This window comes from Lynx rufus, unplaced genomic scaffold, assembly GCF_022079265.1.
Source record: "Lynx rufus isolate CCGP_SWC_20201006 ecotype Redwood Valley unplaced genomic scaffold, mLynRuf1.p SCAF_6, whole genome shotgun sequence".
In the NCBI taxonomy this organism is placed as follows: Eukaryota; Metazoa; Chordata; class Mammalia; order Carnivora; family Felidae; genus Lynx; species Lynx rufus.
Genome location: NW_025814878.1, coordinates 142,164,140 through 142,181,220, shown reverse-complemented (window position 1 = coordinate 142,181,220; position 17,081 = coordinate 142,164,140). Strand labels below are relative to the sequence as shown.

General features: G+C 43.1%; 1 protein-coding gene across 2 annotated transcripts in view; it reads right to left on the bottom strand.

Moving 5' to 3' along the window:
* Positions 1–17,081, bottom strand: part of CARMIL1 (capping protein regulator and myosin 1 linker 1) — a 311,314-nt gene that overhangs the window by 132,383 nt on the left and 161,850 nt on the right. For both annotated transcript variants that reach the window (XM_047103122.1, XM_047103121.1), the window contains exons 11-12: positions 16,152–16,246; positions 3,933–4,019 (exon numbers count right to left, since the gene is read on the bottom strand). In XM_047103122.1, the coding sequence (XP_046959078.1) occupies positions 3,933–4,019; positions 16,152–16,246 (182 nt within the window). The remainder of the gene's footprint in view (positions 1–3,932; positions 4,020–16,151; positions 16,247–17,081) is intronic.

Genomic DNA, 17,081 nt, shown 5'->3' with positions numbered 1-17,081 from the left:
CTCAACAAAAAATAAATAAATTTTAAAAAGTTATGGGGCATCTGGGTGGCTTAGTCATGTAAATGTCCAACTCTGGATTTTGGCTCAGGTCATGATCTCACAGTTTATTGGGTTTGAGCCCTGCGTCGGGCTTTGCACACTGACCTCACGGAGGCTGCTTGGGATCCTCCCTCTCTCTCTGCCCCTCGCCTGCTCTCTCTCTCTCTCTCAAAATAAATAAATAAACTTAAAAAAAAAATTTTAAGTGACACCTATGGACACATGATGAATGATTAATACTTTTAACATGTAGGGAATTCACATAAATTAAGAAAAAAGGTTAATATGGCAAACAGAGAGGCAACGATGGATGGAAACTAGCAACTTCCTTCAAAAGAAAGACACGTGACTAAGATATGGGGGTGGGCCGGGGGGGGGGGGGAGAGAATACACCTAAGCACTAAGAGAAGAAAGCAAAATTAAAGTATCAGAACACTTTGGCTGATATGATTGACAAACAACAAAGGAGAACAGCATCGAGGGGCGGTGGGAACGTGGAGATTGGTACAAGTAACTCAGAGGACAGCTTGACAATAAACATCAAAAGAAAGCTTTACAAAAATGCACCCCCTTTTTGATCCAGCAGTTCTATGTAATTTCTCCTAAATAAGGAAGTAACAAATGATTGATAGTAACACAGGGAAGTCACGTGAGCACTGTGTGCATTACTGAAGAATTAGAAACCAAGTAAACGTATGGTCACAGATCATTTATGTAAAGTAGGGAACGTCTTCCACGCACTGGAACGGCATGAAGCCCCTGAGAGTAATCATGGGTTTGCGGTCACAGCGGATCACAATACACTCCTGGGTGGGAAGAAAAGTTTATGAAATGGTAAGTGTAGTGGAATACCATATGCGCACATGCGTCTGTAAGTAGGCATAGAGATAAACTACGTACAGACAGAACAGTATGGAAGCATGGGCGCCGAGCTGTCAACAGTGACAGTCTCATCATGGTTTGGTGATGGCATTGCGAGGAATTGTGGCCTTCTTATTCACGCTTTGCAGGATCTTCTAAGTCTCTGCCGTAAACTGACAGTGCGTTGACGATCATCAGAAGGTTTCTACGAAACGGATTAGAAGTAGAGAGTGGTAACATCGTGGGCCTGCACTCAGCTTTGATGATCTCTGGACAGCTTTAGGCATCGGCACAGGAAACAGGGACTCCTGGAAAAATGTTCCCCTTTGAAAAGTCACCTTGGCGCCTAAATCTAAATGTCTGCACGTGAAATCATGGGGCTTGCACAAACCAGCCCAATTTGAAATCACTCTTAGAGTAACTGTGTGGTCGGCATGGGTAGGACATCACCAAGGGACCACTGTGCTCTACCTGTGACATATTCGGTAAGAACCCGCAATGGCCCAGCGCCAGGGACACGGCAACGCATGAGGCAAAGCCCTGACCGTCCGGAAGCTCCGGGCTAGGACACAATCAACACACCATGGGAAACATGCTAAAACAGAAATTTGCCAAGGGCTATGGGACAGAGAGGGAGGAGAATCTGACTGCGTGGGGTGTGACTGAGAGAAGGCTTCAAGGAGAAAGTGAGACACAAGCTCAATCTTGAGCGGGAGCAGGAATTCACCAGATCTGTGGGTGCGGACACCGGGGTTGAAAGTATGTGACAACATGTGACACAGCAAGATGCTGCAGATGATACCGATGATGGTGGTACAGGCCCCTGTGCCCTCTGTATGTATATTAGCTTACTTGGTGTCCCCACCTCTGATGAGGTAGCTACGCTTAATTCCATCTCACAAATGACGTAAGCGAGGAACCAGGCCCTTGTGAAGACATGTTCGTGTTAAGTGAGAAAATCAGGCCCCCCAGGCCCCCTGCTTGAGAACTGACACTCAGGCCCTCCGCATACAGCCCTCGAAAGACAGTGATACGTTTAAGAAATGCCAAGTCTTTTGGGGCGCCTGGGTGGCTCAGTCGGTTAAGCGTCCAACTTCGGCTCAGGTCATGATCGCACGGTTCGTGAGCTCAACCCCCGTGTCGGGCTCTGTCCTATCACTGTAGAACCCACTTCGGATCCTCTGTCCCATTCTCTCTGCCCCTCCCCTGCTCGTGCTCTCTCTCTCTCTCAACAATAAACATTAAAAAAATATATGTTAAAAAAAAGAAATGGCACATTGTTCAATTCAAGAAACTGTCATTAAACACGACCGTGGCCCAGGCACTGTGCCAGGCGCCGGAGACATGGAGATAAGAGGGAACAGGGTAGCCCCTTTCTAGGAGGGGAACACAGCATTTATATAGTAATGTCGGATGCAGAAGTAATAATGTGATCAATCACGTGTTGTAGAAGTAACACAAAGGAAAGAGCACTTCTATTGAGGTCACAGGAATAGGGATATGTCTCAGAAGGGACAATCACATATGAGTGTTTTATTAAAAAAAAAAAAAAAAAAGCTGAAGCTCTCCAAGAATTTAAGGTGATGTGTGAGAGAACAGAATATACACATATATTGGTCTCTGCCCCATTCCTGGCACAGAGCTCCCTAAACCCTTGGAATTTCCCAAGTCATAAGAGCACTGAGGACATCTTTTGTTCTAATGGGGTGACCCTGGGTGGGATCCTGGATGGGGCTGGTCCCCACAGTGACCAAACCATGATTAGAAGCTTGAAATTTTTAAGTTCCTCTACCTCCCACCTCCAGGAAGAGCGCTGGAGACAGAGTTAGTCATTGACCACGTCAGTTTGAGGGAGCCTCCCTACAATGTCAATAGCACAGGTTCTGGGGACTTTCCAGGCTGGCGAACACAGCCACACCAGGAGGGGGGAGCACCCCAGCTCCACAGACGCTCCTGGCTCAGGACCCTATCAGACCTCGCCCAGGGTATCTCCTCACCTGGTTGCTCCTCTGTGTCCTTCATCATATCCTTTAAGAGACGAGTAAACACGAGTGCTTCCCTGAGTTCTGTGAGCCGCTCTAGCCAATGAATCAACCCCAAGGTGAGGTCTCTGGAACTTCCAATAACCTAGGCTTGCAAACGGCGTCCGGAGGGGAATGGGAGCAATCTTGTGGGACTGAGCCCTTAATGTGCGGGCTCTGATGCAACCTCTGGGTAGATAGTGTCAGAACCGAGTTAAATTGTGGGTCACCCAGCTGGCGTCACAGAGAATCGCTTGGTGTGACTGAAAACCTCCACGCATCTGGTGACCAGAAGCATCAGAAGGGAAGTGCTTGGTGCGAGTAGTCAAGGAGGCACACGGGAAAGAGAGATACGAGATACGAAGGAGGGAAGAGGCAGGTTTCCCTGTATAGGAAGAGAGAGAGGTTTTGCAAGCAGAAGACAAAGCAGGTACACAGGCACAATGCCTGCAGCAGTATTTCGAGTATTACAGGGGTGCTAATGTGGAAACGTTAAGAGAACGGGCAGGATTTGCTGAGCAACCTAGATCCCGGAGAGGAGGGTAAGTGGGGTCAGAAGAGAACCCGGCAAAGGAAAGGCAATTTCCAGAGCAGGAGAGAGAGGGTAGAGTTGCAGTGTGACTGGGCAGAGACCGTCCATCTGACAGCAGGTTTTTAAGGGGGCGGGGGCAGGGGAAGCAGAGGGGAAGGCTGAAGTTCTTCCAAGGATGAGTCAAGAAAACACAACCAGCTGCCTCTGGGAATGTGAGGCCGGAGGCAGCCCAGGAAGCGGCACTCCCTGGCTGAAAGTGAAGAAGTTATAAAGACTTTTTATTTCGAAATGATTCTCTACTCTGAAAGCATTTCGCCTTAGACAATGAGCACTCCAATTACAGAATTTCTTTATCTTGTAACAGTCAGAGAACTGCGATACGTATGCAGGTACATAACGGAGTAATAATTCTAACTTTTGAAAGGTAGCATGGTGTAGCAGAAATATCACAGACATAAAACAAGTAAGATATACTGTACCTTTAGGTGACAATGAGGTTTTAGATAAATTTAAATGCTTCAATCCCTTTGGGAGTTTGGCAAATTGAATACTTAAAGAGGATACACCTGAGAAAGGAAAACAAAAAGATTATTAACATTTTCAAGTTCTCAGCATTGCACTCGTTTTATAAGGACTAAAAATTAACCTAAACTTGATTCCAATTTAAGTGGAATCATTCTTTCTTTCTAACATCAGACTTTATTTTCTAATTATCTACCATCACACATGCTTTTTTTTTTCCGTCCTACGGAAAGGATAGGAAAAAAGGAAGACCGTTTAATTAAGCATAACAATATCAAAACTTTACCATTAGAGATGTGTTTCTTTGAACTGAAGTGTTACCCTCTTCTCTATAGTCCTATTTCAAATGCAAATACTCAGGAAGAGTGACATAATTGCTTCTTTTTAACCTGTGTCTTAATGAGTTGATCACTCCACTGCGTGAGCACATGTGTGCTACTTAATTATTGTCAAGAAAATGGTATAATGTTAACTATTCAGATAACAGCTTCACTTTTAGCACACGGATTCCAATACTTAATTAGCTTCTAGCTAACAACCGCAGACAAAGCATCTGAGTGTGTTTATCTTCTTAAAGGTGGGCTTTGTAACTTGAAAATTCACAGTATTAAAAACCAGAGAGCCTCTAAATTGAAAGACCAGACCGGGAAATGGTGAACACTGGTTCATCCATTCAAGGATTGCAATGACGACAGACTTTCCCTGGGAGGAGTAAGTGATACGTGACTCTATGTCCTTCCTATAGGTCTTTCAACCAACTTCCTGCTACATGTGAGTTATCACCTTCCCAGGGGCATGTCCCTGGGAAGGTTCCTGAAACAATATTAGCCATATGGTCTCCTAGACTAATTCTCAAATTCCATGCGCTGATAAGGAATACCAGGCTCGTGGCTGCCCTATTATATAACCCCAAATTCTCTACACATTTTATCAAAGTTTATCAAGAAATAACTACTGTAGAAAGAATCTAAAGGTCATGCAGCTTGACTAAGCGTCTAGACAGGTGTCTCGCCAAGGATGGTGGGAGTTCTGAGAGCCCGTATTTACCTCCCCATAGCATTTCCCAAATAAGTTTGAAAATCACTGGATTGGGGCGCCTGGGTGGCTCAGTCGGTTAAGCGGCTGACTTTGGCTCAGGTCATGATCTCTCACTCCGTGAGTTCAAGCCCCGCGTCGGGCTCTGTGCTGACAGCTCAGAGCCTGGAGCCTGTTTCAGATTCTGTGTCTCCCTCTCTCTGACCCTCCTCCGTTCATGCTCTGTCTCTCTCTGTCTCAAAAATAAATAAACGTTAAAAAAAAAAATTAAAAAAAAAAATCACTGGATTAAATTATGTCAAACGGGTCTTTTTTTTTTAATGTGAATATTTTTAGAGATTTGAATATGCTAACCCATATTGTTAATTACAAAGAGGGAGCAGGCTATTTAGTTGACACTTTCTTGTAAAAGAATGTATCACTTATAAGTTAACCGGGATAGAGGGAAAAGGGGATCATTTTATTATTTTTTTAAAGTTTGAGCGAGACAAAAACAGCATGAGCAGGGGAGGGGCAGAGAGGGAGGAAGACAGAGAATCCCAAGCAAGTTCCACACTGTCAGTGAGCCGAAAGCAAGAGTCTGACACTTAACCAACTGAGCCACCCAAGTGCCCCATGGGAGTCACTTTAAAAGTGTAATTAATCCAAAAGGAAGAAAAGGAGAAAAAAATAACAAAGACAAAAAGGGAAAAAAAGAAAACAGACATATTATAGATTGCCATACAGAAAAATCAATAGTTACAATCAATGTAAATGTACTAAATACGCAAAACAAGGAAAAAATTGATTATCTCAATAAAAATATCAGATGCTTTTTTAAACAAATTGTTTTAATGTTTATTTTTGAGAGAAAGACAGAGAGAGAGAGACAGAGTGCAAGCAGGGGAGGGGCAGAGAGAGAGGGAGACACAGAAACCGAAGCAGGCTCTAGGCTCTGACCTGTCAGCACAGAGCCCAAAGCAGGGCTTGAACTCCTGAACCATGAGATCATGACCTGAGCCAAAGTCGGACACTTAACCGACGGAGCAACCCAGGCACCGCTCAGATGCCTTCAAGAAACAGAAATACAGTACGTGTATTCAGAAGCGAACCTAAAAGCATATAAAAAGATATATGCTGCAAACGCTAACCAAAAGAAAACTAGTATATCTGCAATAATAAAAGACAAATTAGGTTTTAACAGGCATAGACACAATTGAAACATTTCACTAATAAAGAAGATGTAATAATTTAAAATCTGTACGGTCTGAAGAACACAGTCTCAAAACGTATAAAGTAAATCCAATGGTAACAACAGGAGAATACATAATTATATACACGCATATATGTGTGTGTGTGCCATACCTCACAACAATGGGAGAGTTTTAAACACATCTCTGTAGATGATAAAATGGACACAAAAAGGGTATGAAGACACAGATCGTGTCGAGAACACAATCAAAAAAGACGTATATTTAAAACACGGTACCCAACAACGGTAGAATACATTTCTCCAAAGTCCACGTGGAGCCTTTATTTACCAAAAGTGACAATATCCTGAGCTCAACAAATAATACAGAGGATGTTCCTTAACTACTGTGAAATCACAAAGCATATTCTCCAAGTGCTACCACTATTGGGAATTAACATAGGAATTACAGCAAAAAGATAATTAGAAAAATCCCCAAATAATTAGACCTTAAGCAATATATTTCCAAATAACAAACGAGCCCCCCCCAAAAGATTTCCAAATTCTTTTCCAGAAATGGAAATCTTAAAAATATTTTGATTTAAAATTTTTAAAACTATGATGTCAACATTTTAGGGATACAATTAAAGCCATGCTTAGAGTAAAATTTATACTCCTAAATACTTATGTTAATAATAATAATAATAATAATAATAATAATAAAGCTGGAAACTAATTATCTAAGTATCCCTCTCAAGATATTTGGATTAAAAAGAGCAAACTAATCCCCATTTCGTCCACAAAAACAGGAGAAAAAAGGGTAAGAAAGGGAAGAAATCTATTAAATAGAAAGCAGACATAAAATAAGTGAATTTAACAAATCCTGTTCTTCAAAAAAAACTAATAACATTAATAAGCCCCATCAAGACTGGTTTAAAAAAAAAAAAAGGAGAAAGAGAAGGATCAAACTATCAAACTGAGAAGTGGAAAAAAGAAAAAAAATACCAGTAGAGATTCTACAGACATTGCAAATATAACTAAAGGATGTTAAATTTCTTCTGTAGGTCAAAAATGTATCGTTTTAGAAGAAATGGACAAATTTGTCATGAAAAAAACAATTTACCAAAACTTACAGAAGGCGAAATACTCTCAATACTCTTAATCGATTCAAAAAAAATAAATGCATGATTAAAAACCTCTCCACAAAGAAAAGCAAAAGTTGCCAAATATAAAAAAAATGTATATTATATAATGCTATATTTATGAAGTTCAAGAAGAAATAAAGCGAACCTATCCTATCATAACAGAAGTCAGAATCAGAGCCATCTTTTCCGGGTGGTAGAGGGCAAAACACTAGGGAAGCTTGTGAAGCACGAGTAACGTTCCACGTCTCATTCTTGGTAGTGGTTCCTGCAGAGTGCTCACTTTGTAAAAACTCATTAAGACGTAAACTTGTGATCTGTGGACTTTTCTGAACATACGTTAGGCGTCAGTGAAAAAATTTACTTCCAAATTTAGGCATGGAAGGTAAGAAGGGAGGAGAAAATGTAGATGACCATGGGTATGGCAATGTCTCTTTAGATACGACCCCAATGGCACATTCCATGAAAGACCTAACTGACAAGCTAGACTTCGTTAAAATTAAGAAGTTCTGTCCTGCAAAAGGCAATGTCAAGAGAATGAGAAGGCAAGCCACAGAATGGGAGCAAATGTTTGCAAGGACCGTTATCCAAAATACACAAAGAGCTCTCAAAAGTCAACAATGATAAACAAACCATTTACAAATGCGCCAGAGACCGAATGGAACCCTCACCAAAGAAGTTACAGAAATGGCAAATAAGCATATGAAGAGACGCTCCACACGCTAAGTCATCAAGGAAATGCAGAGTAAAGTAACAGTGAGATACCACTACCCAACTATTAGAACGGATTAAAATCGTTAGAGGCTCGGGGCGCCTGGGTGGCGCAGTCGGTTAAGCGTCCGACTTCAGCCAGGTCACGATCTCGCGGTCCGTGAGTTCGAGCCCCACGTCAGGCTCTGGGCTGATGGCTCAGAGCCTGGAGCCTGTTTCCGATTCTGTGTCTCCCTCTCTCCCTGCCCCTCCCCCGTTCATGCTCTGTCTCTCTCTGTCCCAAAAAAAAAAAAAAAAAAATCGTTAGAGGCTCATCGACTGTCACAACCGTGCCACTCTGACGGGACGCTGATAACTAGGGAAGCTATGCATGTGCAGCCAGCAGTGGGGGGGGGGTGGGGGTGGAGGGGGGCAGGAAGAATATGGGAAATCTCTGTACCTTCCTCTCAATTCTGCTGAGAACCTAAAACTAAACTAAAACTAAAAACAAAAACTCTTTTTGAAAAATTAGGTATGGAATCCGGAAAGATACTAGATACTCACTTTCAAATTATGATAAGACTTATCACTGCCCTACCCATGACCAATTCTTTTATATACTTTTTTAAGCAGGTGCTACCCAGCAAAGCATATGCTAGGACAATGTTTTAAAAAGAAAATAACCCAAACCCATACCCCATGTCTTCAAATTAGGCTGAAAAATATGTTAGATCAGTGTTAAAACCTACCATTCAGCTTCCAATTTGCGGTGCTCAGGTTGACTTTTGAGTTGTTTTCCTTTGTTGAGAAAATGACCATTTTCTACATTTTCACTAATTTCTTTTGTGTCAGACATGCCTGCTACATCACAGAAAACCACACATGCATGTAACTAGACACAAGGCCGGAATAGAGTAATTATTTTACACCACTGGTGACACCACCCATGTGTTCATTCCTTAATCAACAACTATCTTCCAAAAAGGAAGGAAGAAAAAAAGGAGTAAACAGCCCAGCCATATTTTTCTCTGGAAATTGAATGACCACACCGTAAGTAATGGAAGTAATAAAAAGTGAAGCTCCTGAATTAGAATAAAGGTGAATAAAAGTCATGCTTGATAATTTACTTAAAAGAAAAAAGCAGGACGAGGCCCCTGGGTGGCTCAGTCGGTTAAGCGTCTGACTTTGCCCCGCGTCGGGCTCTGTGCTGACAGCTCGGAGCCTGGAACCTGCTCCGGATTCTGTGTCTCTGTCTCTCTCTCTCTGCCCCTCCCCAGCTCACACTCTGTCTTTCTCAAGAATAAATAAAACATTAAAAAAAATTTTTTTTTAATTTTTTTAATTAAAAAAAAAAGAAAAGAAAGCAGGAAAAAGGTGAATAGGAAAACAAGCGGACTAACGATGCAGAAACAGGACAGTCTGTTTCAAGTAGTTTCTGTCAAATTTCAGACTAAGCCACCAGCTTCTTTCTTTCTCGACAAAATATTTTGTTTTAATGTGCTAGGCATCCGTAAGGCATAAATATGTTACATCTCTTCTTTAAAGAAATGCCCTTGCTAACTGCAAACGGAATAAAAGGTATAAATGGGGTCAGCACTGTTCATTTTGGTTTAAATACAAGAATGAAGTTGAGTTTTTATTGCAGGAGAACTGACATACATACAACATACAACATCCTATCGGTTCCGGGTGTACGTCATAGAGGTTCAACACTTTCACCGATCTTTGAGAAAAGGTAACAACAGATTATCACACAAAGGATCCTCTTTCTTCCCAGCAGGCTTCAGAAACAGTCTCGGCAACGTGAATAAAATGAGGGTGGCTGGCGGCCAAAATCTCAAGAGAAACAAACAAATTAACCTGCCTGGTACTTTTCTGAAGCCACTTATTCAAGAGTGCCAGGGAACAAACTGATCATCGAGAAACCATTTCCCCACAAACAAAGGAGAGAAAAGACGTTTCAGTTTTTGGCCAGAACTACTCCATCCTCTCCCCAAAACAAAGCAAAACATAGCGTTCAGAGCTGTGAATTAAAACAGAATTTATCTCTAAAAGCTTTTTATTTGGAGACTTCATGAAATGGATTGCCCTTCTTGTGATTTTTTTTTTAAGCACGTGTCAAATTTAGAAAGAAAAACGGTCTAATTTTTATGGATTACCCTTCTTGTGACTTTCTTTTAAGTGTGTGTCAGATTTAGAGGGAAAAATGGTCTAATTTTTACTTCTCCTTTCCAAACAAAACTATTTTGGCTTCCTCTGCTTCAAAACATGTATGCCTAATAAAAAAAGTAATTATGAAATGTTCAGTGTTATAATCTGCCATCTGATGTTATTAACTTACAAAGACAGGAAATTAAATGTGACACGACACATTTAACCTATTAATCACGCATGAATTTAAAAACCTATGACAAGGCCATACAGAATTCTAACACTTGGATATCCTAGAATCAGAAGGGTGCACCTGGTAGACGAAAAGATTAAGGAGGTCCTTGTTAAATGAAAACACCAATAGGAACAGTTTAACAAAATCCCGCATGTGGAGTTCTAGCAAAGGATGTGGATAAACAGAAGACCTCGTTCTTGTCTGTCAGAAAGCATGTAGATTTGAACGCTGGAGACCAGAAACACTAACATAAGTGAATAAACAAAATACAGGCCAACATTTCCATTTCAAAAATAAGGCGGAGAAAAAGAGAAGTTCAAGAACTAGGAATACAGGAATAAAAGACCAGTGGGAAAAATGGAGTCAGTGTACTGAACTTTCGAACACCCGAAAATCCAAAGGTGGGCGGTGTTTAAAACCTTGCTTCACCTTGTGTAACCTTAAAAATATCAACTAAATATGGCTGACATCACGAATCTCAAGAAAAGTCCCTTCTGCTCGGTAGGTGTTGCACACAAACCTGGTATCTTGAAACATTAGCGTGATTCAGAAAATTTACTGCCATGCTATGGAATAAGCCAATGTTTTCCAAGAAGCACACATAAAATTCTTTCCTTCCGCTTCCCAAGGAAATCTAGACGGCCACATCAGAAAATCACCACCACGGGATTAGAGACTGACTGGCCGCTTGGTCGGCTGATATTCTGGAAATCCTAGACCAGAGCCTCGCCGACTAGTATCAGGTATGACTCCACAAGCTTTGTCCAAACAGTGTAAACACAAGATTTCCTCATTTATAAAAAGAGGATAATAATATTTGTATGGTTTTACTCCACGAGGCTATTTTATGAATCAAAGGAGGCAGGGAGGGCAAACATTTATTGAGTGCCCAGTATGTAACAGGCCATCCTTCTCCCTTCGTGTGTATTATCTCACTTAATCCTGAGAACACCTTTAAGTGGTAGGTACTATTAATATTTTCAAGATGAAGATACTAAAGATATATGTATCATGAGCACTAAGGGACAGAATTACTGAATCACTATACTGTGCCCCTGAAACTAACAGAACACTGTACGTTAACTATACTAGAATTAAAATTTCAAAAAAATAAAACAAAGATGAGGAACCTGAGACACAGCAGTTAAGTAACGTGTCCAAGGAAACTCGGCTAGGAAGTGGCAAAGCCCAGAAATGAACCCATGTATTTTGATTCCAGAACCCACTGGTACACACTGAGAGATATGTAAGATGGAAAGCACCAAAAAATAGAAGCGGCAATTCTAGAATCTGTTTGTCTTGTCTTATGCAAAAGATCAAACCAGGGTCACCACCAGATGGTCAGAGAGGGGGGGAAAAATCTGGGTACTTCAGGTCAACATTTCCAAAAAGAAAAACATTCTGAGACAGGATTCAAGATCATCTTTAAACAAAATAATCCAATTTAGAACAAAGTGAGGGGAGGAAAGGGATAGACATTCCTGACAAGGCGGAGACCATAAAAAACGAGGGTTGCTGGGAGGGACAAGCAGGAAGAACAGAACACGGAGTCTGTAACAACTAAGGAAGTCAGGCGTGTGGAATGAGCCAAGAGAGGAGAGCTGCATTCTCCAAAACTACTCAACTTTGATCCAAAAAGTAATGTCAGATCCAAAGGGTTAGTCATGAGGAAATGACCCAGGACACCGTGGCTCAGACGCTGGGTCAGCCCCGGGACTTATCAGGCAAAGTTGATCAAGTTGAGCCAGGGCAGAGATTCTTCAGCCTTTTCTACCATGACTCACATAAAGGAACAGATCTGACATCCCAAGGAAGGAACCTCATACAAAAATAAACACACACACATGTAGTAGAAAACTAAAACCGAAGTTTCTCCGGACAAATGCACTCTGATATTTTCTATTCTGTTCTAGTCCTTCCTCTTCTTTTTTTCAAATGCCGGTCATGAGCTATCGGGTTGATTTCATGGCCTGCTAGCGGGTCTTGACCTCCAGTCTGCAAACACACGGGGACAGAAGGTCAAGAGCAAAGCTGGGGAACCGCCCCGACCCTGCATCCACAGTAAGAGCTCGTGCACGTGCGTGTGGTCTGCTCACTGCTGTGTGTGTCCTCCACACAGAGAGACAGCACGGGACCCAGCAGCCAAAAAGCAATGCACATACACACACACCCCAGCTGATTCATACCCTACCCTCCTCCGCCACAAGCCCCTTAACAAGAGAAGTCTGTCTGTCCTTCATACATAAGTATGACCCAAGGAGACTGAGCAGTAAATAACAGGAATTTGCTGCATCCACATTCATATCACAAAGCGAGGAGCCTAACTTTCTCTCTGAGAGTTTCCAAATGAGTCCCGGAGCGGGTGGCCCAGGTACCAAATCAAATTCTGTTTGGTGTTAAAATTCCTCAGACTTCTGGGCCACTAAACTGTCTTTTCTTTGTGTTTCCTTGGTCTCTTGTATATGCTACACGCTCCAATTATAAATTCCTCCCCCCCATGCTTTTTATTGTTTTCGAACGTAAAATACTGTCACTGAACAGCTCAGAAACAAAAAAGCAGGAAATATTTTGCCTGGACGGAAGCTCGTATAAATATTTGACACTTAGTTGGATTCCTGGTGGGATTTCCATCCGTGAGCAGAAAAACCACCCATCATCCTCAGATACTTAGCCTGAATAAAGAGAAAAGTACACGGAATTTGTGTTCAGGAGGCTCCGCCCCCAGAGTGGAGGCAGGAAATATAGGTGCTGGCCGTTGTCCAAGAACACTGGCAAGTACATCAGTGAATGAATCTAGAATGGGCCGAAACAAGGGACGTCTCAGCTTGAGAGAACATTCTCAGGAGTGTCAAAAACTGAGCCTACGTGAGCAGGAACCATGCTGGCGAGTCAGTACGTGAGCACAAAGCTGAGGGGAACATCCTTGGAACGACCTGTGACTTTAGCTCCTGCGAATGAACCGCAGGTAGATGGAAAGACCCAGAAATCAGGGCTCAGAGGTAGGAATGTGGCGGACAGAAGCCCAGAAACATCACCTTTGAGCGCGTGGTCTGGTAGAAAAGAAGTCTCTGCGAACGTGGCCACGATTTTCAAAGCAACTGAAAAACTGCAGAAGAGAATTAAGATGAAATGAAATCAAACGCAATTTAAAGGAAGGGCTTCTCGACGGATGTTGTCCAAGGTCTTCGGAGGACAAGGGGCAGGGACGAGAAGGAAGCAGGTGGGGGAGAAGTGTCCACGTGTAATTAGGATGTGCCACAATGACCGAGCGCTACCGGAGAAGTTGAAACCGAAGACGGGGGTCCGATGGGTAAAATCGTAACTGAGGGGTAAGCCATCCAGGAGGGTTCGCAGCAGCAAAGGAGACCCGGGGCCTCCCTGGCATCCCTCCTCTGAAGCCCGCAGCTCACTGTATGTGGTCTTTCGGGTCCGGCTCCTTTCACCCGACGTAAGGTTTCTGAGGTTCCACCACATGGGAGCAGGAATCAGCCCCTCACCCGCCTCCACCGCTGGGCCGCGTGCCACGGTCCAGACGCCCACCATGTGTCCACCTGCTTGTCCACGGCGGGCACGAGGGCGGCCTCCACCGTTGGGCTCGCACGGGGAACGCGGCGACAAGCGCTCGCGAGTCTGGGCGCGAACACGGGCTCCGTCTCTCTTCGGTGAGATCCAGGAGGGGAGTTGCCGGGTCATGTGGCCAATCTGTGTTTAGCGGTTTAAGAGACCGTCCGACCAGCGTGCCAAGGGGCTGCACCGTTTTACGTTCCCGCCCGTAAAGCGTGTTCTCCCGTTTCCCACGTCCTCTCCGACCCCCACTCTGATCAGAGCCCTTCTACTGGTTATGAACTGCGGTCTCACTGTGGTTTGAACTGCATTTCCCCGGCACTAAGGGGTGTCCCTTCCCGGCCTACTGCGCTGTGGATTCACATCCTTAAGGACCTGCCCCCCGTCAACAACCTCCCTCCACTGACTTCATCCCGTCACTGGATAAATATGGTTGGGTCCCACCCTCTCAAAAGCCAAACCAAAACAGCCACAAAGGTCTATAAACGGTAACCGACACGTAGATTTACCTCCACGTTTCCATTTCGTCCTATTCATCATTTTCTAGCATTTCACTAACAGAGACAACATCTGTTTCTTCCTAAAGAAATTCCTATGCCCCAAAGAAACCCCTACTCCAGGGATACGCATCCATTATTTTCAGCTGTGGTTTATTCCATGAGGATGATTTCCATGTGATCTCGTTTTCTAATTCAGCCTCAAACTGCCTTTAGACGGACTACTTTAAATGCTAGGAAGTTACTCTTTATTTTTGGCTTGAATACCACACGAGTGGGTGTCCTTTTCAAGGAAGAACGATGTCTATATCGGGACCACAGGGCAGAATTGAGTGTCTAGATCTGTACTGTCAGCTCCGTTTAATAATTAATCCTCATCAAATATATAACATTACAAGATGAAAGGCTTTCATTCAGCAATGCTGGAAAACATTTGCAGCAGCTAATGAAAACAAAATACTCCCTCTAGAGATAAAGCTAATTCTTTTTAAACCCCACCCACCAACGTTCTCCTGCTGAGAATTCAAATACTTAAGTTTCACATTCTAAACCTGCCAAGTCTTCCCTCTGCCCACACAAACACTTCTAAAGAAGGCCAGTCCTTCATTTTCTTCCTGTCCTCACATTCAAACCTGGTTAAATATTCAAAGATGTTTGTGGTAGACAGGACAGTAAGATGGCCCTCAAGATTCCTGTCCCCTGCTATGCATGCCCTGTACAATTTCCTCCAGTGTGTGGGGCAGACTAATGATATGATTGGGCCACTGATCAGTTGACTTTGAGTTCATCGGAAGGGAGACTGTCCTGGGTGGGCCTGACCCAAGCAGGTGCTCCATGTAAATTTTTTTTTGTACATTTTTTTTTATTTTTGAAAGACAGAGAGAGACAGAGCACGAGTCAGGGAGGGGCAGAGCGAAGGAGACACAGAATCGTAAGCAGGCTCCAGGCTCTGAGCCGTCAGCACAGAGCCCGATGCGGGGCTCAAACCCACAAACCGTGAAATCATGACCTGAGCTGAAGTCAGACGCCCAACCGACTGAGCCACCCAGACGCCCCTCAGATGCTCTATTTAAAAGAAAGGCAGGCATCAAAGACATGTGCTCCTTACTGCCTCGAGCGCAAAGCAAACTGGCATGTTTTAACAGAAGGCATCGTGTAGCAAGGTTCCGGGTGCTGGGAGCGGTCCCCAGTGAGAGCTAGCAAAAAAAGAATGACCTCTGTCCTCCCAACCCAAGGACGTTAATTCTGCCAACAACCAGTAAGCTTGGGCCCGTAAGGTCACGATCACAGCCGCACCTGACCACTTGATCTCAGCCTGTGATGCTGAGTGGACAGCCCAGCACACCTCTGCCCAGACTAGAACCCAAGGAAACTGTCAGGTAACACATCCGTGTCATTTTAAGCTGCCATGTTGCTGGCAATTTGTTATGTAGCCACAAAAAACGAATACAACAGTTTAAAACCAATAGCCTCCTTTCTGTCTGTGTCCCTTCAAAAGAAGTTAATCAGAGAATGGATTTTAGCGCCAGTATCTTCATCAAAGGGTAGAGAAAATCTAGAAGCCGAACAAAGCCACCAGTAGAATCTGTTACGTAATTACAGCTGAGCTTGACCACGTTCTTACGGTGTGGCTATTCAAACTCCCTAATTCTCCTACAATTCTGGCATCAGTGATCACAGGGATGCTACAGTACCTCGGTCTTCCAGCGGGTTGCCAGCAAGGTTAACTGTGTGGAGTCCTGAGTTGGGATTATGCGCTAAAGCGCTGGCCAGTTTTTGTGCAAAATCTCTGCAAGGAAACAAAACAGTTAGCTTACATAACACAAAATGTAAACCTGCTCAAATAAAACACGTGAAAGCTAGAAAAGTGAGAGTGAAATCTAAAAAAAAAGGAAATCCTTCTTTACGATATTAACCTATAAACCATCTACTCGTTAACACCCGATCTATGTTACACAGGTCTACATTCCTCAATAGAGTATCTGTAAAGCCACGGCCAAAATCTGGTTCATTCTGGTTAGCCACAACCTCCTTCAAGAGCAAAAAGAAAAGAGGTAACTGCCCCCTTTAAAGACACATTCCAGGATGCTATGAATAGGACTACTTAGAGTCCCTTCATAACTTAAAAAAAAATCCTGAATTGCACCTACATTCCACGAAAGTTGCAACAGGCTGTTCACTAGACCTTAATTCTCATTTCATGCAATGCTCTCAATGCAAAACTGATTGCCCTGATTATTGAGTTTAAAGGCTACAGTTGCTAACACTATGTTGTAACAAAAATCAAAATCACTATTTTAGGTACGTTGTACTCAAAGTAACACACTAAGTGCCGTGAATATGAAACCTTCAGCCCTCCTCACCGAGGAGCAGTGGAGTCTTTGTTCTGGCTGATTCGAACTCCACATAAGCAGGCGTACTGACTACTGAACCCCCACCTAGTACTGAACAAGGCAAGTACGAATTTGGAAAGAGAGAGAAACGCCTAAAACATATCAAAGCAAAGCCATAAAATTATATTAAATGTGCTACATAAAATTATACCACGAGTGATACTCATAAAAGCTGACACATAGCATCTGTAACAGGAAAGATACTTTTCTAAGGACTTTACGTGTATTAAT